The sequence below is a fragment of the Rhinoderma darwinii genome, chromosome 4 (assembly GCF_050947455.1).
Source record: "Rhinoderma darwinii isolate aRhiDar2 chromosome 4, aRhiDar2.hap1, whole genome shotgun sequence".
NCBI classification, from domain to species: Eukaryota; Metazoa; Chordata; class Amphibia; order Anura; family Rhinodermatidae; genus Rhinoderma; species Rhinoderma darwinii.
The window spans coordinates 316366461-316393932 of NC_134690.1; the positions used below are offsets into that span (position 1 = coordinate 316366461).

The window sequence follows — 27472 nt, forward strand, 5'->3', positions numbered from 1 at the left end:
AGATGCTCTATTATGGCATATTTACGTCAATGCAACGATATATTTCCCTTGCAACGTCTGCTATATGACTGGCCAAAAATTCTTGCTTCAAATGCATAACCTTACATTTAACTTCATTTGTCACTTCTCCAAATCCTACTGTAATATAATTCATTCTTTTTCTGCGGGTTACTTTACAGAGCTGACATTTAACATCGTAAACCCTCTACAAGGTCTTCGATTAACATATTGAGAAGAGGACCCAATACTGACCCCTGTGGTAAGCCACTGGTAGCTGTAACCCAATCTGAGTAGGTTCTATTCATACCTACCCTCTGATAGCAATCTATGGCGCAGTTATTAACCCAATTACACACATGTCCTCAAGAGTTAAAGCATTCTCACTTATTGTACCAGGTCATGTGTAGTAGGATATTGATCTAGTTGAAACCTAGCGCTTGAAAAGGGTTTAGCACACAGAGATTCCCGATTCTCACATTGAATATGTTTAATGTATCCACTAAGGGGCAGCAATGTACCAGCTCACAGGGAACTGAACATTAGGTCTCGCATATTATTGGTTATTGTGCACTCAATAAAAAGACAAAAAGGCAAAGTAATCTGTCAAACAGGTTGATGTAGTAATCGTAGAAAAAGCTGAACAGCAATGAAGGGAGATTATGGTGCGGCTGCTTTGCACTTAAAAGAATAAAAAGGGCAGCGTATATTTCACCAGGGGAAAGAAAAAAAAAAAAAAGGAGCACAGCGATTTCTTGAGGGGACACCCATTTTCTACGTAAAACTGATGCGACATGTTCAACTAGTCACCACAGCTTTTTTTTTTCCTGGTCTTCCTATCAAAAAGACAACACGACCGTGCTCGTAATTACGACTCGTAATTACGAGCACGGCCGGGCACGGGCGGCCGGCCGCTTTTGCGAGCCGTGCTGCCATTATAAAGTACAGCAGCACGGCCTGTAAAATAGAAAACTAGAAGATGTTCTATTTTTTTTAACGGCACGGGCACCTTCCCGTGAGAAAACGGGAAGGTATCCGTGGCTAACTGAAGTATATGAGCCCGTTATTGCGGGTCGTGTTTTTACGGTCGTGTGCATGTAATCCAGGCTGCAAACCTTCAAGATAAAGAAAGTAGCAGTAACAATGTGCCAAGTCATATTTGGCAGAATGTCTACAAAAAGAGGTGTTTTATCTCTCTGCTTTCACGAGGAAAAAAAAAAGAAGGACATAAGAGCAGAGTGGTAAACGGATACCATATTATACCACATTATAACAATAAAACCATTAGACATGAACAAAAGGTAATTGTGCTGCACCATATACTGTATTAGGGCCTGTTCACATCAGCGTTGCCCTTCCATTGAGGGGGTTCCGTCTGAGGTTTTAGTCAGGTTAACCCCTCAACGGAAAGGCAAACGGAACCCTAGCTTCAGTTTCCCTCACCATTGATCTCAATGGTGGCGGAAACGTTAATAATGGTTTGTGGGTCACCTTTGTGACAGGGTTCCATTGTTTTGACGGAATCAATAGCGCAGTCGACTGTGAACAGATCCTTACAGGCAAGGGCAGAACTACTGTATACGAAGTCAAAGGGAACATGGGAAGGACATACAAAAGGTTAGGTGAGATTTTCAAGGTCTTTACACCCAAAATACCCTCATTCTTCATTTTTGTATCCACTAAATGGAGTTCCGGCACATCATGGTCGGGAATGGGTTAATAAAGGAAGCGGCAGGGGTTCTGGCGCAGCCGGGTCCCTTGGCTGCCGACTAGAAGAAGAAAGGGACTTCTTTAGCAAGATTTATTCTTGCTAAAAACTGCATCTTATAGTCCGGAAAATACGGTAACTACTGCTGTAACCACTTCATTCTGGAGATCAGTGGGAGTCATTACTTCTAAGGGTATGTGCACACGGTAGCAGGCTTTTACGCCTGAAATGACAGACTGTTTTCAGGAGAAAACAGCTGCCTCGTTTCAGACGTAATTGCTCCTCCTTGCATTTTGCGAGGCTTCTCTGACAGCCGTAAATTTTGAGCTGTGCTTCATAGAGTTCAATGAAGAACGGCTCAAATTACGTCTGAAAGAAGTGTCCTGCACTTCTTTTGACGAGGCTGTATTTTTACGCGTCGTCGTTTGACAGATGTCAAACGACGACGCGTAAATGACAGGTTGTCTGCACAGTACGTCGGCAAACCCATTCAAATGAATGGGCAGATGTTTGCCGACGTATTGTAGCCTTATTTTCAGACGTAAAACGAGGCATAATACGCCTCGTTTACGTCTGAAAATAGGTCGTGTGAACCCAGCCTAATGGTGGAAAAAAATATTTTAATGGATGCCATTGAAGCTTAACCGGCCACCGTTTTTTGACAGCAGGCGGTGCACGTCCTCTGTCTACAGCGACGTCTTTTGTCATCCTGTGAGCGCTCATCCTTTAAGCAGGAACTGTAACTTACAGCTCCTGATCTCAGAGCAGCCTGCTACATACAGCTGGGGTCTGAAAACATTCGGACCACAGCTGTTTAACCCTTTGATCATCGCGGTCCGTGACTGCGGCAAGATCAAAGGGAACTACCTGTTTTGATCTCGTCATCAGAAACCCAGTGACGTGATCAAACACCGGGGAATCCCTCTGCAGTCAGCCTTGTGGACCTCCAAAGGACCCCAGGGCTGTTTGTTCCGTTTGCCTGCTGTTCGGGCACACTATGTGCTGTCCTAACAGCAGCCTGTGTCATAGTGACACAGTATGATGTATTAGCATACAGGAGTATGCTAATACATTACAAGTAAAAAATAAAGTTATCCCTTAATGGGATTAAAAAAAAAAAAAAAAGAAAAGAAAAGATTTGGCTTAAAATCTATTTTCTTGCCCCTACTCTAAATAAAAACAAAAAACCTACACATATTTGGTATATAAACGACCGTAATAACCTGAAGAATTAATCGAATGAAAAACGATGCAGAGAATCACTTCTTTTATTCACGCAGTGAAAAATAAATTCTACCTCCAAACTATTAAAAAAAAATTCAATATCTCCCACATAAAACATGGCCTCATACAGCCACGTCAATGAAAAAAATAAAAAAATAAGTTATGGCTGCTGAAATGCAGAGAGGTAAAAACTGTAAAATGTAGCTGGTCATTAAGACCTTTTCAGGCCTGGTCATTAAGGGGTTAAAGGAATACCGGTTTTGTTTGACTTTTCGGGATAAGCTACCATGTGTGTACATGAGGAGTAGCACTATTTCTGGCCATTATAGGACTTGGATTTTGCACGATTTAGCAGTTTTTCCCTTTGCATGCTAGATCTGTAGTTTGCATTTCTCTCTGAGCTGGGAGGCAGAGGCTAGTAGCCATACACTACACACAGTAAGAAGAGGAGAATCTGCTCCATAAGTTACTCTCTCACTCAGAAATCACCGCAGGATCATGCAGCATATAAATAGAGAAGTACTGACCTGTACTGATGTGAATAAAGTTATAATTAATAACCTCCTAATGCAAAGACAGCTATGGGCTAGGTAATGTCCCTCTGGAACAACCTCCCTTGTATAGTGCAAAGGCAACTCCATAATAGATATATATACACACAAGAAACGGAGTATAGAGCCAGATATATATCAAAACGAATAACACATTTTATTAAATATATATAGGAACAAACATATTAAAAAGGTACATGATTGGAGAGACTATATAATGTAGACACAGAAAAGCCAGGTTAACCATGTATGTAATATATTATAGTCCCTGTGTTGAGGGCATCTGAAAAGGGCAATATATTATCATAAGTAACGCTAGTTATCTATGTGTAGACTATTATAGTTAAGGACATAAATGTCCAAAGAGTAGTTTCTACAGCAGAAGTTTTCCTAACATTGGTAGTTCAGATACTCTTACCCATAACAGTGATCTCTGGTAGACTGGGAGTCTGTGTATAGACCCAGACGCGCATTTCGCGATATCCGCTTCCTCAAGGGGTATCTGTTTCTTGTGTGGATGAATAAAATGCTTTGGTTGCAATAGAAAGTTTCTATGCCTGTCTGTTCTGCTGTTATCTCCTTCATGCTCATTCTTCCCCCTCCCCTGTCTATAGGCTCCCATATTAGATACATCTGAGCTGCAGTCCAACTCGAGACGGATATAGCTGAATTTTCAGTGAAAGTCAATTTAACAGAGGGAGGGTGGAAGGAAAACAGCCAGATAGAAGCAGAAAGAGGCTTGTTACTCTGATAATATATATTACAAAGTTACTTATAAAATCGCCTGTACTGTTAATTTATGCAAATTTCGCTGAAAAGACAGTGCCCATTTAACCTGTTTGCCATCAGAAAAAGCCCTTAACAGAAAGGTTTGTGTGTGTTTTTCTGTAAAAACAAGGGAATAGAATAACGTCGAGAAAAACGCTGCTGTGAATGTAAACTTCCTCAGATTAGGTACGGCGCCTGATGTAGACTACTTTCCAGAATAAAAAAAAAAGTCAGACCAAAATCTGTGTAGGCAATGAGCCAGCAAGAAAAGATTGGAAATTTCACCTGTACAATTATGAATTCTCCAAAAAGAGAAGGGGAGTTAAACATGCTTAGAAAAATATTAAAGGCTGTGGAAAGCGATAAGGATATACTGTAAGCAGTTTTGGACCCTTGTGGCCTCACCCAACCCAAACGTTAAAAAAATATATAGATTTTTTTTTATTTTCCTTAATTTAAAGAGCTATATATTGTCAGCTCTATTGACATGTCTGTTTTAGTAAATACTTCGTTTTCCCCCATAAAACGACGATTCTGAGGCATCTTTTCTTAGAACTCTGCATTGTACCTTTGTTCTGTTATCCCACCAACAAATTTATGAATAAATTTACAACTGGGTGTTACCAGTTTAGGATGTGTCCCTACATAGCCAATCAGTGCTCACAGTCTCAGACGGTGTATGGACACGGAACGTCATCTCTGCTTGTACATATCCCCCTTCACCTCCTATCCCGGATTTCCCGCACTGCCTGCTCGTCTCTTCTCATTGCCCTTACCCCCCCCCCTCCCCAGCAGCGGCACCCCCCCTGATGGTATATACAGTTATTGCAAGGGTTATATAAATATGAGGGATAATGGGGGCTATATAAATACAGGGATGATGGGGGTTATATACAGGAATGATGGGGCCATCATCCCTGTTTATAACTCCCATCGTCCCTGTGTATTACTCCCATCATCCCGGTGTATAACCCCTCCATCATCCCTGTGTATAACCCCTCCATCATCCCTGTGTATTACTCCTATCAACACTGTATATAACCCCCATCATCACTGTGTATAACCGCCTTCATCCCTGTATAGGATGTTGGGGGTAATACACGGGGATAATGGGGTATAATACACAGGGATAATGGGGTATAATACACAGGGATGACGGGGGTTATATAATGGAGTTATACACAGGGATGACGGGGGTAATACACAGGGATGATGAGGGTTACATACAGGTTGTATATAGGTATGATGGAGTTATATCATCCCTGTGTATTACATCATCTGTGTTTTTAACCCCAACATCCCTGTGTATAAACCCGATCATCCCTGTGTGAATATTACTGGGTGTGTGCAGAGAGCTGGGTGACTAATTAGAGGAGGGAATGATCCTCTGAACATAGAGGGGCGTGGCAGTATGCAAATAGCCGAGATGCTGTTGAGGGAGGAAGGACGGATGTAAGCTGTCTCCTCAGATGCAGCAAGGGATCATGGGTATGGTGGGTTAAAAGATAGAAGACAGCCAGGACCAGAAGCAAGGGATGTAAAAAAACAGAAAGTGCAGCAGCGACGATTGAGATCAAACAGAAACTGGTTAGAAAGTATGTAGGGGGTTTTAGAGAAGGCAAACCAAGGCTGGGGGACACTTTAGAAAATATTTTTCCCCTGGCCGACCCCTTTAAGGATGTAAAGAAAACATGACAACTCACATCTGCTGAAGAAGCTGCTTGACATTCTTGCTTGCTGAATAGTGCTGCTGTGAATTGCAGATTGGTAACATGGCTCTTGGGTAAATGCAAATATGTTTAATTGGCAGCTGCTCCTTACCTCTGGTACGGTGATGCCACCTGTGGATTCATAAAAAAAATAAAAATCCAAATTTATATAGGGTTTTAAACATTAATACATTTACAGTATAACATAAGAACAGTATGTGTTCTTAGAGACTAGCGAAAAATCTAATGAATAATGACCATTTTATGAAAAGATGACAGTTGAAGTACATTTTAAAATATTGATGCAGTTATTCTGTACACTAAGGCTCCATGTATACGACCAAGCCCGTAATTACGACCTGTAATTATAGGCACGAACATGTCCTATTTTTTTCGGCAAGTTTCTACAGCACAGACATCTAAATATAAATATACGGGAAGGTGTCTGTCGGCCATAGAAAGAATTGGGCCCGTAATTATGGGCGATTTTTATGGTCGTGTGCATGGGGCCTTAGGTTGCAAAATATTGTTAGTTCTTTTTTTGGGCTCCAGAACAAATATAGTTTCCAATTAGCCACAGATGCCTAAGGAAACATAAAAGCATAAACCATTCCAGTAAGTCAGTATGTAGACAGTGATGTGGTTGAGGATTTGAAAACAATATGATGTCCATATGACTGGGCTAAACTGCCAGATCAAAGGACAGGAGTAGGTTGTCGTCATGCAAAACTCTAGAGCAAAAGAGTTGCATCCTGAAAGGGACTAAGAAGTAAGCTACCTTAAAGCGGTATTTCCAGAATGGACATTTATCACCTATCTATAGGATAGGTGATAATTGTCTGATCGCTGGGAGCCCCACGGATCGCCAGAACGGGGGTCTCAAACCCCCACATTCCTTCTCACTGAAGTGAGAAAGACACTTAATGGAGCGGTGGTCGAGCACGTGCGCTGCCGTTTCAAAGTTTATGGGATAAAACGGAAACAGCTGAGTGGGTGGGTATATGCTCGATTGCCGCTCCAATTAAGCTCCTTTTCACTGCAGGGGGTGTAGTGAGGAGGAACAGGGGGGGGGGGTTACGGGACTGCCGTTCTCATGATCAGTGGAGTTCCCAGTGGTGGAGCCCCCCCCGCGATCAGACAATTATCACCTCTCCTGTGGAAATGGGATAATTGTCAGTTTTGGTATAATCCCTTTGATAACTTTGTTTGATGGCCCATAGCTGGAAAAATGGCAGTCTGTATTTTGCCGGACCATTGGGGTAAGAGAGAACATGCTCCATTTTGTGATCCCTCCTGGTCAGAAAGGGAGAGATTCGGATAATAAAACTATTAGAAAATTGCTGTAAATGTGATAAACCGAAATATAAAAGTGTAGATTTCCCTTAGGTTAGATCCACATCTTAATATACCTTATTTTGTCTGCTCATTAAATAAATCCAAATATCCGCATATGCAACTTGGGAGCTACAATCAAGTGGCAAGTCAATGTTGCAAACGTTTGTTGGATTTCTCGAAGATTACACGCACATTGCAATGCACCCGTCCCATATTTCTTGCTAATTAACATACAAATGGTTCTCAAAAAGTAGAGGACAGATGGAAGGGAGTAATACAGCTGTATGAGACTACACAGGGCCTGTTTGTAGTCTGTTACCATGGAGACACAGTGGTCTGTTTAGGTGCCATACATCTAAAAGAGTAGGATATTTTTAATGAAGAGTATTAGCTAAATTTTCCTTATTTTAGATACATTGGTTGCGAAAATGGACATTGCCTTTAAAGGGAACATTTCCCCTCCCCATACATGTGCAGCTGATGGCAGCATGTAATAGGCAGGGCTGCACAAACCCTGGGGCACTTTACATTTTTTTCTACCTTCCTCCATTATTTAGATATCGGTGCCGTTATATTTGGCGCCCGATATTTAAATAACCCCCTGAACGGTCAACGGGGCGTGTATTGGCAATGGGGCGTGTTACTATGGCTGTGACACTGTCCAATCAGATATGGACAGAGTTACAGCAAAAGTGAGGATAGAGGAGAGAGTGTGCGCGAGCACGCTCTCACTCTTCAGCTTTCAAGATCAATCTTCTGCCGAACTGGCAAGGGGTGTCACTGCTACGGACAGTGTAAGAGCTGTGGAGGGGAGAGCATGCATACGCGCTCTCATCTCTTGTGAGAGATCATTTTTGTACTTTGTCTGCCGAACTGGCAAGGGGGCGTGTCACTGCTACAAACAGTGCAAGCGCTCCCCAGCTCTTACACATTCTGTAGCAGTGACACGCCCCCTTGCAGACAAAGTACAAGACTGATTTTTCGCAAGAGCTGAAGGGAGCAGAGCGCGCATCTCCTCTCCACAGCTGTTACACTGTCCGTAGCAGTGACACGCCCCCTTGCCAGTTCGGCAGAAGACTGATCTTGAAAGCTGAAGAGTGAGAGCGTGTGCTCGCGCACACTCTCTCCTCTATCCTCGCTCTTGCTGTAACACTGTCCATATCTGAAAGGACAGTGTCACAGCCATTGTAACACGCCCCATTGAAACTTTAGGGGGTTATTTAAAATATCAGGCGCCAAATATAATGGCACCAATATCTAAATAATGGAGGAGGGTAGAAAAAAATGTAAAGTGCCCCAAGCTTTGTGCAGCCCTGCCCATTACATGCTGCACATATATGGGGAGGTGAAAGGTTCTCTTGAAATAATAATTCTTGTAACTTATTTTAGCATTTCTATAACTTTTTTGTGGTATTATCAATTCCATTACCTGCTCCTTTGGTAGTCACCTGTACAACCAACTGCCCAACCCCATTGGGACAGAAGTCTGATTAGTCATGCATAATGATGTAGGTTTGTGACTTGTCTCAAGACTTTTTTTCTTTTGACAATTTAAAAAAAACAAACAAATAAAGTAACATTCAAACGCTTAAGGGCTCATGCACATGACCGTAGCCGTGCGCACAGCCGTGATTTTCAGGTCGGCTTGCTGCGGACTGTCAGCCGCGAGCCGCCCGCAAATTGTGGGACATGCACATGGCCGCGGCCATTATTTTCAATGAGCCCGGACCGCAGAACACGGCCGCAATAAGACAGGTCCATTCTTTCTGCGGTGCAGGCTCCCGGGCCACGCACGGACCGTAAAAACGAAGGTCGTGTGCATTGCCCCATAGAAATGAATGGGGCCGCAATTCTCCCGTGGATTTTCGGGGGAATTGCAGCCGCAAAAATACGTTCGTGTGAATGGGGCCTAATACCAGCTTTGTTTTATTTAATTAGGAGAATGGAAAGTAAATAAGAAGCAAATAAACAATTTCAGACATTTAACCCCTATCCGCACCAGGACGTAACTGTCCGTCGTTGCGGGAAGTTACTTCCCGCACGAGGACGTACAGTTACTGAGTTAATCCCGGTGCACACTGTCGGCGACAGTGTGCACCTTGAACCAGGAGGTCAGCTGTCGCCGACAGCTGACACTCCCCTCTTGCCGGCCAGCGGTCCTTTGCCGCTGATTTCGGCGCATTAACCCCTTAAATTCGGCGATCGGGTGCAATCGCCGAATTTTAGGGGTTTCTAACATATCGGCAGACCCCCGTCCGAAATCGCGGGGTCTGCCGATAGTTAGTATGGCAAACGGAAGCCAAACAATGGCTTCCGGGTCTGCCATGGACAGAAGCCCATCAGGACCAACCTTCGGCTGGTCCTGATAGGCTTACTGTCAGAGTGACAGAAAGTCACTGTGCCGTTCCCAATGCACACTGTCGGCGACAGTGTGCATCGGGAACTTGGAGATCAGCTGTCCCCGACAGCTGACACTCTCCAGTGTTGCCGATCAGCGGCTCATCGCCGCTGATTTCGGCAATTAACCCGTTACATGCGGGGCTCGATTGCGATCTCCGCATGTAGCGGGTTTGTAGCGCATCAGCAGCCCCCATGCAATCGTGGGGGCTTCTGATGCTTGTGATGGCACCCGGGGGCCAGACAACGGCCCCCAAGTCTGCCATGTATGTCAGCCTATGAGGATCAGCCTCTGCTGATCCTCGTAGACCAACTGTCAGAGTGACTGTGACGTCACACTGACAGTTGGAATACGTTACACTACCTAGGTAGTGTAATGTATTCTAGCAACGATCAGAGCTGCAGGTCAAAAAAAGAAAGTGTAAAAAGTAAAAGAAAAGTTAATAAACAAAAATATAAAGTGTAAAAAGTAAAAAAAAGTTAATAAAAATGTTTTATAAAAGTGTAAAAATAAAAGGTTTTGTTTTCCTATAATAAGTCATTTATTATAGGGAAAAAATGAAAACGTTAAAAAAAAGTACACATATTTGGTATCGCCGCGTTCGTAACGACCCAATCTATGAAACTATAATGTTAATTTTTCCGCACGGTGAACGCCGCAAACAAAATAAACGGAAAACTGTCAGCATCGCTATTTTTTGGTCACCACCCCTCCCAAGATATAGAATAAAAAGTGATCAAAAAGTCGCATTTACCCCAAAATGGTACCAATAAAAACTACAACCCGTCCCGCAAAAAACAAGACCTCCCACAGCTTTTTTGACGAAAAAATAAAAAAGTTACGGCTCAGAATAGCGTGTCCCAGAAAATAAATTATTTTATAGAAACTTAATTTTATTGTGCAAATGCTGCAAAACTTAAAAAAAACTATACACATATGGTATCGGCGTAATCGTACCGACCGGCAGAATGAATTAAAACGTAATTTATTGCGCACGGTGAACGCTGTAATAAATAAAGAATTTAAAGCGCCAAAATCGCTGTTTTTGGGTCACCCTAGCTCTAAAAAAGATCCTGAGGGGCCAAAATGCTCACTATACCACTAGAAAAATTCCTTGAGGGGTATAGATTCCAAAATGGGGTCACTTTTGGCGGGTTTCCACTGTTTTGGTCCCTCCGGGGCGTTGCAAACCCGACATGGCACTGAAAACCAATCCAGCAAAATCTGCGCTCCAAAATCCAAAAGGCGCTCCCTCCCTTCTGTGTCCTGCTGTGGGTCCAAACATCAGTTTACGACCACATATGGGGTATTGCCGTAATCGGGAGAAATTGCTTTACAAATTTTGGGGTGCTTTTTCTCCTTTATTCCTTGTAAAAATGAAAAAATTATATGTTTCCACAGAAAAATAGGTGATTTTCATCTTCACAGATTAATTCCACTAAATTCTGCAAAAAAACTGTGGGGTCAATATGCTAACTATACCCCTAGAAAAATGCCTTGAGGGGTGTAGTTTCCAAAATGGGGTCACTTTGGGGGGTTTCGGCTGTTTAGGTACCACAAGACCTCCTCAAACCTGACATGGTGCCTAAAATATATTCCTAAAAAAAGGAGGCCCCGAAATCCACTAGCTGCTCCTTTGCTTCTGAGGCCTGTGTTTCAGTCCATTAGGACACTAGGGCCACATGTTGGATATTTCTAAAATCTGCAGAATCTGGGCAATAAATATTGAGTTGCGTTTCCCTGGTAAAACCTTCTGTGTTACAGATTTTTTTTTATTACAAATGAATTTCGGCAAAAAAAATGAGATTTGTAAATTTCACCTCTACTTTGCCTTAATTCCTGTAAAACGCCTAAAGGGTTAAAATATTTTCTGAATGTGGTTTTGAATACCTTGAGGGGTACAGTTTTCAAAATGGGGTGATTTATGGGGACTTTCTAATATATAAGGCCCTCAAAGCCACTTCAGAACTGAACTGGTCCCTGAAAAAATAGCCTTTTGAAATTTTATTGAAAATATGAGAAATTGCTGCTAAAGTTCTAAGCCTCGTAACGTCCTAGAAAAATAAAAGTACGTGAAAAAAATTGATGCAAACATAAAGTAGACATATAGGGGATGTTAACTAGTAACTATTTTGTGTGGTATTACTATCTGTTTCACAAGCAAATACATTTAAATTTAGAAAAATGCAAATTTTTGCAAATTTTTTCTAAAATTTGACTTTTTTCCACAAATAAATATCGAATTTATCGACCAAATTTTTTCACTAACATAAAGTACAATATGTCACGAGAAAACAATCTCAGAATCGCTTGGATAGGTAAAAGCATTCCGGAGTTATTACCACATAAAGTGACACGTTAGATTTGAAAAAATAGGCTGTGTCCACAAGGCCAAAACAGGCTGTGTCCTAAAGGGGTTAAAGATCCAAAACCCAGGAGGCTCCAAAGGCTAATACAATTTGCATATACTGCAATTGTTTGTGTGTGTGTGTGTGTACACAGAACACTGAAAATATATAACATCAACTATTGCAATTCTAAGGCTTCGTTCACATCTGCGCTAGGGCTCCGTTCCGAGGCTCCGTCTGAGCTCTCCGTCGGAACGGAGCCCTGAGCTTTCCGACGGGAAAGCGCAGACGGAACGTCGGAACGGAGCCCTAGTGCAGATGTCGACAAAACCTAAGATGTTCAAAGTGGCTCTTTCAAAAATATTACTTTTATTTAGAAAATTAACAGATAAAATCAAAGTATGGAAATTATTGCCCATCTGACTGATAGGATTGCAATGATAAAAATGATCGCTCTGAGTTTAAGTACATTCTGTCCAGTTCTCCAGTGTGGTTGCCTAAAAGTGTGTTTAATACATTTGAAAATATATTTAAATTACTTTAGTTGGTTGGGTAAAAGGCCTTATATTAACCCCTTAGTGGCCAGCCTATTTGCGGCCTTAATGGCCAAGTTATCTTTCACATTTTTCCATCGTCACATTCAAAGAGCTATAACTATTTTATTTTTCCCGTCGACGTAGCTGTATAAAAGAATTAATTTTTTATTTTTTGCAGGACAAGTATTTTTTAACCCCTTAGTGACCAGCCCATTTTAGGCCCTAATGACCAAGCTATTTTATTCGTTTTTCTATAGTCGCATTCAAAGAGCTATAACGTTTTTATTTTTTCGTCTACATAGCTGTATGAGGACTTGTTTTTTGCGGGATTAGTTGTGCTTTTTAATGGCACCATTTTTGGGTACATATAATTTTTATATTAACTTTTATTAACCTTTTTGGGGGGGGGATTATAAAAAAAAACTGAAATTCCGCCATTGTTCTATGCGTTTTTAAATTGACGCCGTTCACTATGCGACGTAAATAACATGTTACCTTTATTCTATGGGTCGGTACGATTACGGCGATACCACATATGTAGAGGTTTTTTTATGTTTTACGACTTTTGCACAATATAAACACTTTTGAACTAAAATTATTTGTTTTTGCATCGTCGCTTTCCAAGAGCCGTAATTTTTTTATTTTTCCATCAATGTAGTGATTTTTTTGGGCTTGTTTTCTGCGGGACAAGACGTAGTTTTGAATGGTACTGTTTTGGGGTGCATGGGACTTATTGATTCATTTTTATGACTTTTTTGGGGGGCAATGGAAAAAAATTGCAATTTCGCCATGGTTTTTTGCGTTTTTTTTTTACGGTGTTCACTTTGCGGTTTAAATTACATATTAACTTTATTAATAGAGTCATTACGGTCGCGGCGATACCACATATGTGTACTTTTTTTTTTTTTTTTACACTTTTACTAAATAAAACCACTTTTTATGGAAAAAAATGGATTTATTTTTTTACTGTACTTTTTATTAATAATCTTTATTTCACTTTGATGACTTATTTCATTAGTCCCACTAGGGGACTTTACTGTGCGATATTCCGATCGCTGCTATAATGCTCTGGTATACTTCGTATACCAGAGCATTATTGCCTGTCAGTGTAAATCTGACAGGCAATCTGTTAGGACGTGCCTCCGGCGCGTCCTAACAGGAATATGTCCAGGGCAGACCTGGGGGCTTTTATCAAGCCCCCGGCTGCCATGACACCCCATGGGAGACCCGCGATTTCATTCGCGGGCCGCCGATGGGTGACAGAGGGAGCGCACTCCCTCTGTAAACAAAGTTAAATGCCGCGGTCGCTATTGACGGCGGCATTTAACGGGTTAAACGGCCACGATCGAAGTAAACTTCGATCGCGGGCGTTGGAGCAGGAGCTCAGCTGTCATCAGACAGCAGAGCCCCGGCTCCTGCCTGCACGGGAGACCCGTGCAGGACTTAGACTAGGCTGACGTGAAAAGGCGTCAGCCTAGCCTAAAGCCCATTAGTGAATCACGTGAAAAGGCGTATTAGTGGTCACTAAGGGGTTAATAACACCATTTTAAACATTTTATTCAGCGGGTTCTTACCATTGCAGCAATACAAAATATATATATAGTTTTTTTTTATATTTTACTACTTTTACACAATAAAGACACTTTTTCAAAATTACTTTTTGTGTCGCCATATTCTAAGAGTTATAACTTATTTATTTTTCTGCTTACGTAGCTGTATGGGGGCTTATTTTTTGTGGGACAACTTGTAGTTTTTATTATTACCATTTGAGTACATATGACTTTTTGATCGCTTTTTATGAAAAAAAAAATTTAAGGCGGGATGAACTAAAAAATAAATAAAAAATAAGCAATACTGGCATTCTTTTTTTATGGCGTTCACCGTGCAGGTTAAATAATGTCATGGTTTTGCAGTTGGTGTCGTCACGGATGTGGCAATACCAAATATGTGTAACTTTTTTTACTTTTTTCATAATAAAGCATTTTGCAAGAGGAAAAAGTTGGGTTTTCATATTATTTAGACTTCGGATTTTTATTTGTTTTAAACATGAAACTTTTTTTACTTTTATTTTTAATCCCACTAGGAGACTTTACTATGCGATTATTTGATCGCTTTTATAATACGCTGCAATACTTCTGTATTGCAGTATATTATCGCCTGTCGGTGTAAAACGGACAGGCAATAGATGTAGGCATCTGTTAGGTAATGTCTCTGGCATGGCCTAGCAGGCATTCACTAAAGGCGAATGTGGGGGCCTTTTTTGGGCCCCTGGTTGCCACAAAAACCATCGGCAAACCCACGTTCGTATCTCAGGTGTGCCGATTGGGTGAGAGAGCCCCCTCCCTCTCAAAAAACTTAGAAGCGGATGTCGCTATAGACAGTAGCATCGAAGGAGTTAAACAGGAGGGATCAATGCAGATTTTGATCCCACCCGCTAAAGCAGGTACCCGGCTATCTTTAGACAGCCGGATACGCTCTAGCCGGAACGGGACACCTGTGCCGGGTTTATGTTACAGCGCCACCTTTTCAAACATTTTGGTCCATTTTTCTCGGCCGTTTGGCATCCATTTCCATTCAAAGCGGTGTTTTAGTTTTTAACAGCAGATTGTGACCTGTTTTGCATCAGTTTTTCACTGTCCATTTAAAAAAAAATTAAAAAAAAAAATTGATGATTTTTCATTTGTCAATTTTTTTGGTCCCAACGTACTAAAAATACCCACAGGAAGGTTGCAGAGACATATAGAGAGCTTTGTCGGCTCCCTCAGCTTCTTTGCAGGTTTCTGTTTTTTACTTACTACCATGTCCTCACAATTATTGAAAACGTGTACTGCAGCTTTGGCTGATTTCTTGGCTGATGTGGATATCCTCTGTAGATAGTGCCACACACTGCCCCATTGTAGGTGGCGTCACACACACCCCTTCCTGTACATAGCGCTACACTCCCTCCCTGTACATAGCACCATTGGGGCTCTATCCAGGAGTGGAATCCCTAGGCAGAGCATCAGCAACACTCTGGCTTAAGAGAAGCCCCTTTAGCGTTGTTTATGTGATTCATTCATTATGTGGAGTTAGTGACTGCCTCCATTTTTTGTTCTTGCACTCCTCCCATTCTGCACTGGGTGATTTTAATTAGTTTAATGCGGGTTCCTATCATCCCCAGATTTATGTAGGCTTAGTCCCAGTTCTGGGTGTATGTGCAGAGTAGGTCCCCACCTATGGAGGACACCTTGTCACAGCAGGTGGGCAAACACTTTTTGATCAAAAACGTGCACTAAAAACCTCCCTATTGTAAGTAGATTTAGCACATAATGCACCATAGTGTTTTTACTTCGGTCACTTAACAGGCTTTATTCCGATGCAACAGACTTTTTACGGCGCTGCATCGGAATAAGTAAACAGAGCAGGGAGATGTCAAATCTCCCCGCTCTCAGCTGCCAGAGGTTGCTGAGGGCTGGGGGCATCCCTGCTCGAACGGGAGATCGATATTAGATCTCACCCGTTTAACCCTTCGGATGCGGTGCTCAATAGCGTGCACCGCATCTGAGTGGTTCTGGAGAGAGGGAGGGATAAAATCGCCGAGTGTCTGTGTTTCCGTTGGCAGCCGGGGACCTAATAAAGGCCCCCAGGTCTGCCTGTAGTGAATGCCTTCTAGATCATACCTCTGGCATGACCTAGCAGATGCCTGTCCATTTTACATGGACAGGCATTATACACTGCAACACAAAAGTATTGCAGTGTATTATAAATGCGATCGGATAATCGCATAGTGAAGTCCCCTAGTAGGACTAGTAAAAAACAATTAAACAAAATAAAGTTAAAAAGTTACACATATTTGGTATTGCCGCATCTGTAACGACCTCAAGTTAATACATTATTTAACCCGCACGATGAACGTCGTAAAAAATAAAATAAAAAAACATGCAAAAATTGCTGTTTTCTTTGAATCCAGCCTTAAAAAAAAGAATGTGATAAAAAGTGATCAAAAATGGTACCGATAAAAACTACAAGTCGTCCCGAAAAAAAAACGCTCACCTACAATGGCATTGGCGAAAAAATAAAAACGTTACGGCTCTTCAAATATGGAGACACAAAAACAAATAAATTTGGAAGAAAAAAAAAAAAAAGTGTTTTCACTGTAAAAGTAGTAAAACATACAAAAACTATACAAATTTGGTATCATTGCAATCTAAACAACCCGCTGAATAAAGTTATTGTCTTATTTATACCACACGGTAAACGGCATAAATTTAGGACGCAAAAAAGTGTGGCGAAATTGCTGTTTTTTTTTCTATTCCCTCCAAAAAAAAAAAAAGTTAAATCAATAAATTCTATGTACCCCAAAATGGTGCTATTAAAAATTACAACTTGTCCCCGCAAAAAACAAGATCTTATACAGCTATGTCGACGCAAAAATAAAAAAAGGTTATAGCTCTTAGAATGAGATGACGGAAAAACGTAAAAAAAATGGCTTGTCATTAAGGTCTAAAATAGGCCGGTCATTACTACTTTGGATAACTTAATTTTTTTGGGGTTTTTTTTTTTTTTTTTTTAGAACAAGTCACACTTTCAAAGAATATATAGTTTTACTACATATGCAACACATTTTCTATTAGGCTGGGTTCACACGACCATGTTACGTCCGTAATGTACGGAACGTATTTCGGCCGGAAGACCCGGACCGAACACAGTGCAGGGAGCCGGGCTCCTAGCATCATAGTTATGTACGACGCTAGGAGTCCTCTGCAGGACAACTGTCCCGTACTGTAATCATGTTTTCAGTAGTTCCACGCAGAGGCAGGGACTCCTAGCGTCGTACATCACTATGATGCTAGGAGCCCGGCTCCCTGCACGGTGTTCGGTCCGGGTCTTCCGGCCGAAATACGTTCCGTACATTACGGACGTAACATGGTCGTGTGAACCCAGCCTTACAAACAAACGATCAAAAAAGTGAATGGTTTTTATTCTGGCTATATTTTTTTGGTTTTTAACGCTATTAATTGATAAAAAACACTTTTTTTTTTCTTTTTTTTTTTATAACTGTTCACGTATAATGAATTGGGATTTACTCGCCAAACCGCACTACAGATCACTCCTCAGAACAAATTAAAATAAATAAAATAAAGTGACACTAAATAGCGAATGTATGAATTAATTAACTAACTAACTAATATCAAGCTAAACTAACCTACTATTCCTGCCTGCCTATTCTAAAACTAAGGGGCACAGGAAATACAAAGAATATAGTTTCTATATACTTTGTAAATGTAATGTATGTATGTATGTATGTATGTATGTATGTATGTATAGTGAAGGAAATAAGTATTTGATCCCTTGCTGATTTTGTAAGTTTGCCCACTGTCAAAGTCATGAACAGTCTAGAATTTTTAGGCTAGGTTAATTTTACCAGTGAGAGATAGATTATATTTAAAAAAAAACAGAAAATCACATTGTCAAAATTATATATATTTATTTGCATTGTGCACAGAGAAATAAGTATTTGATCCCCTACCAACCATTAAGAGTTCAGCCTCCTCCAGACCAGTTACACGCTCCAAATCAACTTGGTGCCTGCATTAAAGACAGCTGTCTTACATGGTCACCTGTATAAAAGACTCCTGTCCACAGACTCAATTAATCAGTCTGACTCTAACCTCTACAACATGGGCAAGACCAAAGAGCTTTCTAAGGATGTCAGGGACAAGATCATAGACCTGCACAAGGCTGAAATTGGCTACAAAACCATAAGTAAGACGCTGGGTGAGAAGGAGACAACTGTTGGCGCAATAGTAAGAAAATGGAAGACATACAAAATGACTGTCAATCGACATCGATCTGGGGCTCCATGCAAAATCTCACCTCGTGGGGTATCCTTGATCCTGAGGAAGGTGAGAGCTCAGCCGAAAACTACACGGGGGGAACTTGTTAATGATCTCAAGGCAGCTGGGACCACAGTCACCAAGAAAACCATTCGTAACACATTACGCCGTAATGGATTAAATTCCTGCAGTGCCCGCAAGGTCCCCCTGCTCAAGAAGGCACATGTACAGGCCCGTCTGAAGTTTGCAAATGAACATCTGGATGATTCTGAGAGTGATGGAGAGAAGGTGCTGTGGTCAGATGAGACTAAAATTGAGCTCTTTGGCATTAACTCAACTTGCCGTGCTTGGAGGAAGAGAAATGCTGCCTATGACCCAAAGAACACCGTCCCCACTGTCAAGCATGGAGGTGGAAACATTATGTTTTGGGGGTGTTTCTCTGCTAAGGGCACAGGACTACTTCACCGCATCAATGGGAGAATGGATGGAGCCACGTACCGTCAAATCCTGAGTGGCAACCTCCTTCCCTCCACCAGGACATTAAAAATGGCTCGTGGCTGCGTGTTCCAGCACGACAATGACCAGAAACATACAGGCAAGGCAACAAAGGAGTGGCTCAAAAAGAAGCACATTAAGGTCATGGAGTGGCCTAGCCAGTGTCCAGACCTTAATCCCATCGAAAACTTATGGAGGGAGCTGAAGATCCGAGTTGCCAAGCGACAGCCTCGAAATTTTAATGATTTACAGATGATCTGCAAAGAGGAGTGGGCCAAAATTCCATCTAACATGCGTGCAAACCTCATCATCAACTACAAAAAACGTCTGACTGCTGTGCTTGCCAACAAGGGTTTTGCCACCAAGTATTAAGTCTGGTTTGCCAAAGGGATCAAATACTTTTTTCTCTGTCCACAATGCAAATAAATATATATATAATTTTGACTATGTAATTTTCTGTTTTTTTTTTAGATAATCTATCTCTCACTGGTAAAATTAACCTAGCCTAAAAATTCTAGACTGCTCATGTCTTTGAAAGTGGGAAAACTTACAAAATCAGCAAGGGATCAAATACTTATTTCCTTCACTGTATGTAATATACATACATATACATACAATTGTATGTATATCTTTTTCACTTTTCTTCTGTCTTCTCCCGATCAGTCTCCTTCTCTCTAAAACACTGTGTCAGAGTGAAGGAGGCTGACAGGAGATGACAAGCAGGAAAAGTTTGTTTGTAAACAAACTTTTCAGAGATCACCATGATTGGTTAACCCCTTAGTGACCAGACCATTTTAGGCCCTAATGACCAAGCTATTTTATTAGTTTTTCTATAGTCGCATTCAAAGAGCTATAACGTTTTTATTTTTTCGTCTACATAGCTGTATGAGGACTTGTTTTTTGTGGGATTAGTTGTACTTTTTAATAGCACCATTTTTGGGTACATATAATTTTTTTATTAACTTTTATTAACTTTTTTGGGGAGGGGATTATAAAAAAAAAACGAAATTCCACCATTGTTCTATGCGTTTTTAAATGGACACCGTTCACTCTGCGGCGTAAATAACATGTTATCTTTATTCTATGGGTCGATACGATTACGGCGATACCACATATGTAGAGGTTTTTTTATGTTTTACGACTTTAGCACAATAAAAACACTTTTGACCTAAAATGATTTGCTTTTGCATCGTCGCTTTCCAAGAGCCGTAACTTTTTTCTTTTTCCATCAATGTAGTGATTTTTTTGGGCTTTTTTTTTTGCGGGACGAGACGTAGTTTTGATTGGTACTGTTTTGGTGTGCATGGGACTTATTGATTCATTTTTATGACTTTTTGGGGGGGGGGGGCGATGGGAAAAAATTGCAATTTCGCCATAGTTTTTTGCGTTTTTTTTTTACGGTGTTCACCTTGCGGTTTAAATTACATATTAACTTTATTAATGGAGTCATTACGGTTGCGGCAATACCATATATGTGTACTTTTATTAATTTTTTTACTAAATAAAACCACTTTTTATGGAAAAAAATTGATTTATTTTTTTACTGTCATTTTTATTATTAATCTTTATTTCACATTTATTACTTATTTTATTAGTCCCACTAGGGGACTTTACTGTGCGATCTTCAGATCGCTGCTATAATGCTTTGGTATACTTCGTATACCAGAGCATTATTGCCTGTCAGTGTAAATCTGACAGGCAATCTATTAGGACGTGCCTCCGGCGCGTCCTAATAGGCATATGTCTAGGGCAGACTTGGGGGCTTTTATCAAGCCCCCGGCTGCCACGACAACCCATCTGAGACACGCGATTGCATTTGCGGGCCGCCGATGGGTGACAGAGGGAGCTCACTCCCTCTGTAAACAAGTTAAATGCCGTGGTCGCTATGGACGGCGGCATTTAACAGGTTAAACGGCTGCGATCGACGTAAACTTCGATCGCGGGTGTTGGAGCAGGAGCTCAGCTATCACCAGACAGCAGAGCCCCGGCTCCAGCCTGCACGGGACACCCGTGCAGGGCTTAGACTGGGCCAACGTGAAAAGGCGTCGACCTAGACTAAGGCCCCTTAGTGACCAACGTGAAAAGGCGTACTGGTGGTCACTAAGGGGTTAATCATGGTGATCACATGCTTACCAGCCGAACCAAATCGGGTCAGCGGTCAGTGAGCAGGTTGCTGGGGAGCAGGGTACACTGACACAGCCGGCGTCCGAGCGCTTTTCACAGCGTTATGCCGGCTGGAGCAGGCTGTAGATTCACGCCCTGGCTGCACGGGGTATATGCAAATGGGACGTAAATCTACAGATTGTCGGCATAAAAGGGTTAGTAGATGTTTTAACTAGTATGATTTTGGGAGGCTAGAGTAACAAAAAAGAAAACAGCAATGCATCGGGTTGTTTTGTTTTTATGTTGTTCACCGTGTGGGTTAATAACATAATAAATGTACAGTACAGGGTTTATTACGCACGTAGCGATACCAAATGCGTACCTTTTTTTTTTACATAATAAAATAATTTTTAGTTGGGAAATTGTTTAACCTTTTTTCACATTTTGTTTCAAATTCACTAAGGGGCTAGAATAAAGTGACACTTTGGCATACCTGCAGGGGATTATTGGTGACAGGGGGAACCCCCTTCCTCTTTTTAACCTCTTAGGCTACATTTACACGAGCGTATCAGATTCACGTGTGTGAAATACGCTCATAAATCTAGTCCGTGTGCGTTGCATTATTGCATCTCTGCTTTGCAAGTGGCATGTGCTTTGAGTGCGTGAAAATCATCTTTTTTTATTTTTCAATGGAATTGATGCGCAAATCACGCACAGCACACGTGTGCTGTGCGGGATTTTTACGCACCCATTGACTTCAATGGGCGCATAGGTGCGTGAAAAACGCACCAACATAGGACATGCAGTGAGTTTTACGCGGACACACGCTGCGTGAAAACTCCTGCAAATCAATTGGTCAGTGTGCTGTGCGTGATTTTCACGCCAGCCCCACGGACGAGTTTTACACTAGTCAGAATGAGCCCTTAGTTGTCTCGGTCACTATTGGACTCTGAAATCGAAGGGGCTAAATGGCAGAGATCAGAGTTCTGTCTTTACGACGCATGTCATCAAGGTATTAAATACCAAACATCTTTTACATCTGGCACCTAAAGGACCAGTGAGATTCCAGATCTTAGTTTCTTTTCCATTTCAGTACTTTCTTTGTAGCCTCCTTGGTCGGCGGCTGTTAAATGGATGCAATTACACTCACTTGTAGAACTCTATTAGGAGATGTGCTGGGTGTGTAAGAAAAAGGAGTCTCCAAGGGCGCTGCTGCACTTCAGTATAACGCATCAAAGCATGAGTAATGATTAATCACGTAAAAAGGAGAATACATACAGGTTTATTTGAACAATAAGGCTACGCGTTTCAATGCCGCACTGGCATCTTCATGAGGCCATGGAATAGCATACAAACTACACTGTTTAAATACAAACGTATCAATAGAAAAAACCCGCCAATGTGACCGGGGTCAAAGTGCTCAAATGACGTCATAGGTCAAGGTTTGAAATTAAATGTAAGTATAAGCAAAAACAGTGAGTAGTTATACAAATAAAGGAAAAAAACAATAATACCTTACACAGCTAAAGAAAAAAGCATAAAGTATTAACAAAAATTACACATTGATGTAATACATCTCCTATAAAAACACCGCGGCATATAAAGCATCCAAAAGAATGCTAGGCACTGAAACATCCACATAGATGTCAAAATAGCATCCATCTGAACGCTAAAGAACCCAAACATCCATCTGGATGCATAAATAATAAGGCCAGACATACATTTGGATACAGAAGAAACATCCACTTAGATGCTAAAAGTGACAGCATCCATTTGGATGCAAAAAGGACATCCATTTAGATGCTAAAAGCGACAACGTCTATTTGGATGCTAACAAAGCATCCATTTGGATGTTAACTCAGAAGGGGTCAGCTAGGACTATATCTGAACGTATAGGTTATGTTTTTCTATTAGTAGAGTACAATGGGTAATCAAATTGGCCGTTTAGTGAAATGGAACAGCAGCGGGTAAGCCATAACTAGAAAGGGCAGTGTTAGCGCGTGTAGGGTTAGACAACTAGACAAGATGAAGCAAATATTAAAAAATATGAAATATAGAAAATTATATATGTCAAAAATATATACTGTTACAGTAAAATTTCATAAAAGATTATAAATACACAAATGGTATGATGATGATTTTATATAAGTTCCGAAAAAACGGAAAAATCGGAAAAACAGGAATTATGAACAAAACGAATTCAAAGCCAAAACAGAGTGCCATGGTTTGCAAAAAAATTGTAAATGGAAGGGTAAATGTACCCAAATAAAAGGACCACTAAGATTTCTTATGGGATTATCAGTAAAAGGAATAAAAAGGATAAAACATAATTCAATAATGACAACCCGCAATCAGGATTTTACTCTAGGGTTGATTCAGATAGATCATTCAGACCGTCTTGTTGGAGGGTCTTCAGTTTAAAAATCCAATAGTTTTCACGCTGTTTAAGCTTGCTGAATCTATTGGCAACATTAAGTGGGATCTGTTCAATTGGTGTAATTAATATTTTATTAAAAAGGCTACTATGTGTAGAGGCAAAGTGACGGGAGACACTATGTTTCATAAAGCCCGTATTTACATTAAACCTGTGGCTATTGATTCTTGTCCGTAGGCATTGTGTTGTGCGGCCAATATACTGTAAATGGCTGGGACATTCCAGCATAAAAATTACAAAGGAGCTTCCACAATTAAGGAAACTCCTAATATTAAAGGATTCCTCAGTTACTGTAGATGTATACGTAGTGGTTTTATGGGCCATGTTAGTACAGCACATGCAACGCTGATGGCCACATTTATAGGAACCCAATGTTTTAGGGAGCAAAGTCGAGCAAGAAACCAGAGGGCTTCTTAGTCTGTTTTGACATCTATGTGGATGTTTCAGTGCCTAGCATTCTTTTGGATGCTTTATATGCCGCGGTGTTTTTATAGGAGATGTATTACATCAATGTGTAATTTTTGTTAATACTTTATGCTTTTTTCTTTAGCTGTGTAAGGTATTATTGTCTTTTTCCTTTATTTGTATAACTACTCACTGTTTTTGCTTATACTTACATTTAATTTCAAACCTTGACCTATGACGTCATTTGAGCACTTTGACCCCGGTCACATTGGCGGGTTTTTTCTATTGATACGTTTGTATTTAAACAGTGTAGTTTGTATGCTATTCCATGGCCTGATGAAGATGCCAGTGCGGCAATGAAACGCGTAGCCTTATTGTTCAAATAAACCTGTATTTAGTCTCCTTTTTTACATGATTCATCATTACTCATGCTTTGATGCGTTATACTGAAGTGCAGCAGCGCCCTTGGAGACTCCTTTTTCTTACACACCCAGCACACCATGTGCGGTTTTCCTTGGAACACCGGTTTTGAGTCCTGGCAGCAGCAGCATTTAACCATTCATTGTCTGTTATCATCTTATCCCAGGTGAGTAGTATCTGTATCTCACACTACATCACATCTGGGTAACCTGCACTATGTGGCGCTGTGTTTTCTGTTTCTTATCTGTCTATTAGGACATCTAACCCATATTCTAATGGGTCTGCCCTCTTCAAAAACACAGTTAGGTTCAGAATTATTTGGACAGTGACACAATCTTCATGATTTGGGCTCTGCATGCCACTACAATGGATTTAAAATGAAACAACTGAGATGCAATTGAAGTGTAGACTTCAAGATTTAATTCAAGGGGTTGAAAAAAAATATCCTGTGAAGGGAGCGTGGCCTGGCTGTTGACCGAGATGGCTGCATGAGTGCTTAGTTCTGACGCCTGAGATCATTTACAGCGACAATTTCTAAATCTAACACTTCAAAACAGCTGTACTTCGGTACGGAGACAAGGACAGGATGCCTAAAAAGAAGCCTCAGACAAAACCGGAGAAGCTGATGGATTTTTATTTCTCTTAAACTTCGGAGTGGAGCCAAGATGGAGCGGACGCTGGATCACGCTAGCTCCCTTTTGTTGGATCTTCTGTCCAGTCCCCTAGACTTCAGAGCCTCAGTGTGCTCCATTGAGGTCTCTCCCTTCTGATCAGGTACAGAGTGGAGGGAATGTGCGAGATGCCAACAAAGACTTACCTCAGAGATGCCATTCCAGGGAGTTTTCCTCATCTGCTCCAGCATCGCCATCTTCTACATGCCCGGTGACACAAAGATTGCGTCTGCACTCTCCGCCTGTCCTCATATCTGAGGTAAGCAAAGATAACTTTCCGGGTTTCGTTGTTCTGGAGTCCTCAGACATATTTGATGGTATTCCTACCTCTGGTATGGCACTCACAGACTCCATAATGAAAAATACGTTGCAAGCTTTGAGACGCTCATTACAGACTGACATTGGCCAATTGATTAGCCCTATTCACGTGGCTGTTCAGGAGGTGGATCAGAGAGTTCATGCTGTGGAGTCGAAGATGGGAGATTTTGCACAATCACACAATGATTTAATTGATGTGCATTAACAGTTAGACACCGAGGTGCAGTTTCTCCCTACCAAAGTTGCGGATATGTAGGTCAGATCGAGAAGGAAGAACATCAAATTTCGGGGTATACCTGAAAGCATAGCCCCACATGCGCTGGAGCAATTTATTCAGGCGTTCATGAAGATCATGCTTCCCACGTGTTTACCATCGGATAGGATTATTGACAGAACACAGAGTTCCTCGCCCTAAACATTTGGAGGAGTCTAGTCATGTGTTGGCTCGTATACATTTCTTTCAGACCAAAGAAAATCTAATGGCAGCGACAAGAAAGATGGGTAAATCATCAGAGCCTTATAGGCAGTTATTGCGGTTTACGGATCTGGCAGCGGAACCACTTCAACTTCGTCGACAATTAAATCCTGTTACTTCAGTCTTGAGAGAAAACAAGATTATATATAAAAGGGGATTTCCAGTCCGTCTAATTATCTCCAGAAAGAACGGTCTTCATATTGTCAGAAATGTGGAAGAAGGCATAGCCTTATTGCGTAACTGGGACTTGCAAGTTCTGAATGAGTCTTCACGGGACAAGATTTGAGGTTCCTAACCTTGATCTCAGGTGATCCTGTTTGTCCCTGAGTACCGAGTCTGCATGAAATAGCAATGTTTTCTAGACCCGAATTCTTTTGGATAGCTATTATGCTATACTTTTTTGTTACTATGCTCTTAGGAGCATTAATTGCAAATTCACATTTACTTATGTTTACTCTGTTTTATGGTCTTTATGTTCTTCCACGTGGTATGATACAATGTTCAGATATGATGATGGTGCATTGCTATGCTAATTTATACGATGGGTGCACTTTGATAGTTCGCCTGATTCTAGATATATCCTTAGGTATGTATCAAGTTCGCTCTATTTTGTAATGGTACTTAAAATTCTTTCCTTAAATGTAAAAGGGTTGAATAGCCCACAAAAGAGGACATCTTTATGGTCGGAGGCAAAAACTTTATCGTGTGATATTGTCTGTGCTCAGGAGACACACCTTGTTTAGAAAGACGCGTTTAGACAAACACCCAAACTTCAGATTTATTTTTCAGGCCCACTATCACTCTAAATCTAGGGGGGTGCTTATTGCTATAAGGGATTCCCTTTCTTTCCAGCTTATCACTGAGGTCTCGGACCCATGGGGTCGCTTTGTTATATTGGTCTGCTCCATTTATAGTGTTGTTTATACCATAGCGTCTATTTATGCTCCGAACAGAGGCCAAAATAGATTTGTTCATAAACTTTTGAAACAAGTGAATAAGGTCAAACAGGGGAGATTTAAAATCTGTGGGGATTTTAATACTATATCGGACTCTTCGGTGGATACAACTTCTTCTGCCAGAGGAAATGATAGATCGTTAGGCAAAATACTATGGCAGAGGGAGTTGTATGATGTTTGGAGAACACATCATACCACGCAGCGAGATTATTCTTTTTTCTCAGCGTCACACAAAACGTATTCAAGGATTGATATGTTTCTTGTAGACAATGTTAACCTGTTAGGCTATGTTCACACGGAGTATTTTGGGGGAGGAATATCTGCCTCAAAATTCCGTTTGGAACTTTGAGGCAGATATTCCTCTCCCTGCACGCCGATTTCGCGGCAATTATCGCGCCGTTTTTCGCCCGCGGCCATTGAGCGCCGCGGGCATAAAACAGCGAGAAATACGCTTTCTCCTGCCTCCCATTGAAGTCAATGGGAGGTCGGAGGCGGAAGCGCCCGAAGATAGGGCATGTCGCTTCTTTTTCCCGCGAGGCAGTTTTACTGCTCGCGGGAAAAAGACGCCGACGCCTCCCATTGAATTCAATGGGAGGCGTTCTCGGACCGTTTCTGCCGAGTTTTGCGACGCGGTTTCCGCGTCAAAAAACTCGGCAAAATACCCCGTGTGAACATAGCCTTAGTCTCCCAATATTCAACAATTGAAACTATCACATAGTTGGATCATGCAGCCATTACACCGACGGTGGAGGAGAGGTATAATTCCAACCAGATATATTTATGGTGAAGCAATTCTTACATTATG

General features: G+C 41.3%; 1 protein-coding gene across 2 annotated transcripts in view; it reads right to left on the reverse strand.

Annotated features, from left to right (window-relative positions):
* MRPS5 (mitochondrial ribosomal protein S5) overlaps positions 1 to 27472 on the reverse strand; it is a 225374-nt gene that overhangs the window by 180660 nt on the left and 17242 nt on the right. For both annotated transcript variants that reach the window (XM_075864416.1, XM_075864417.1), the window contains one exon: positions 5952 to 6089. In XM_075864416.1, coding sequence (XP_075720531.1) covers positions 5952 to 6089 — 138 coding nt within the window. The remainder of the gene's footprint in view (positions 1 to 5951; positions 6090 to 27472) is intronic.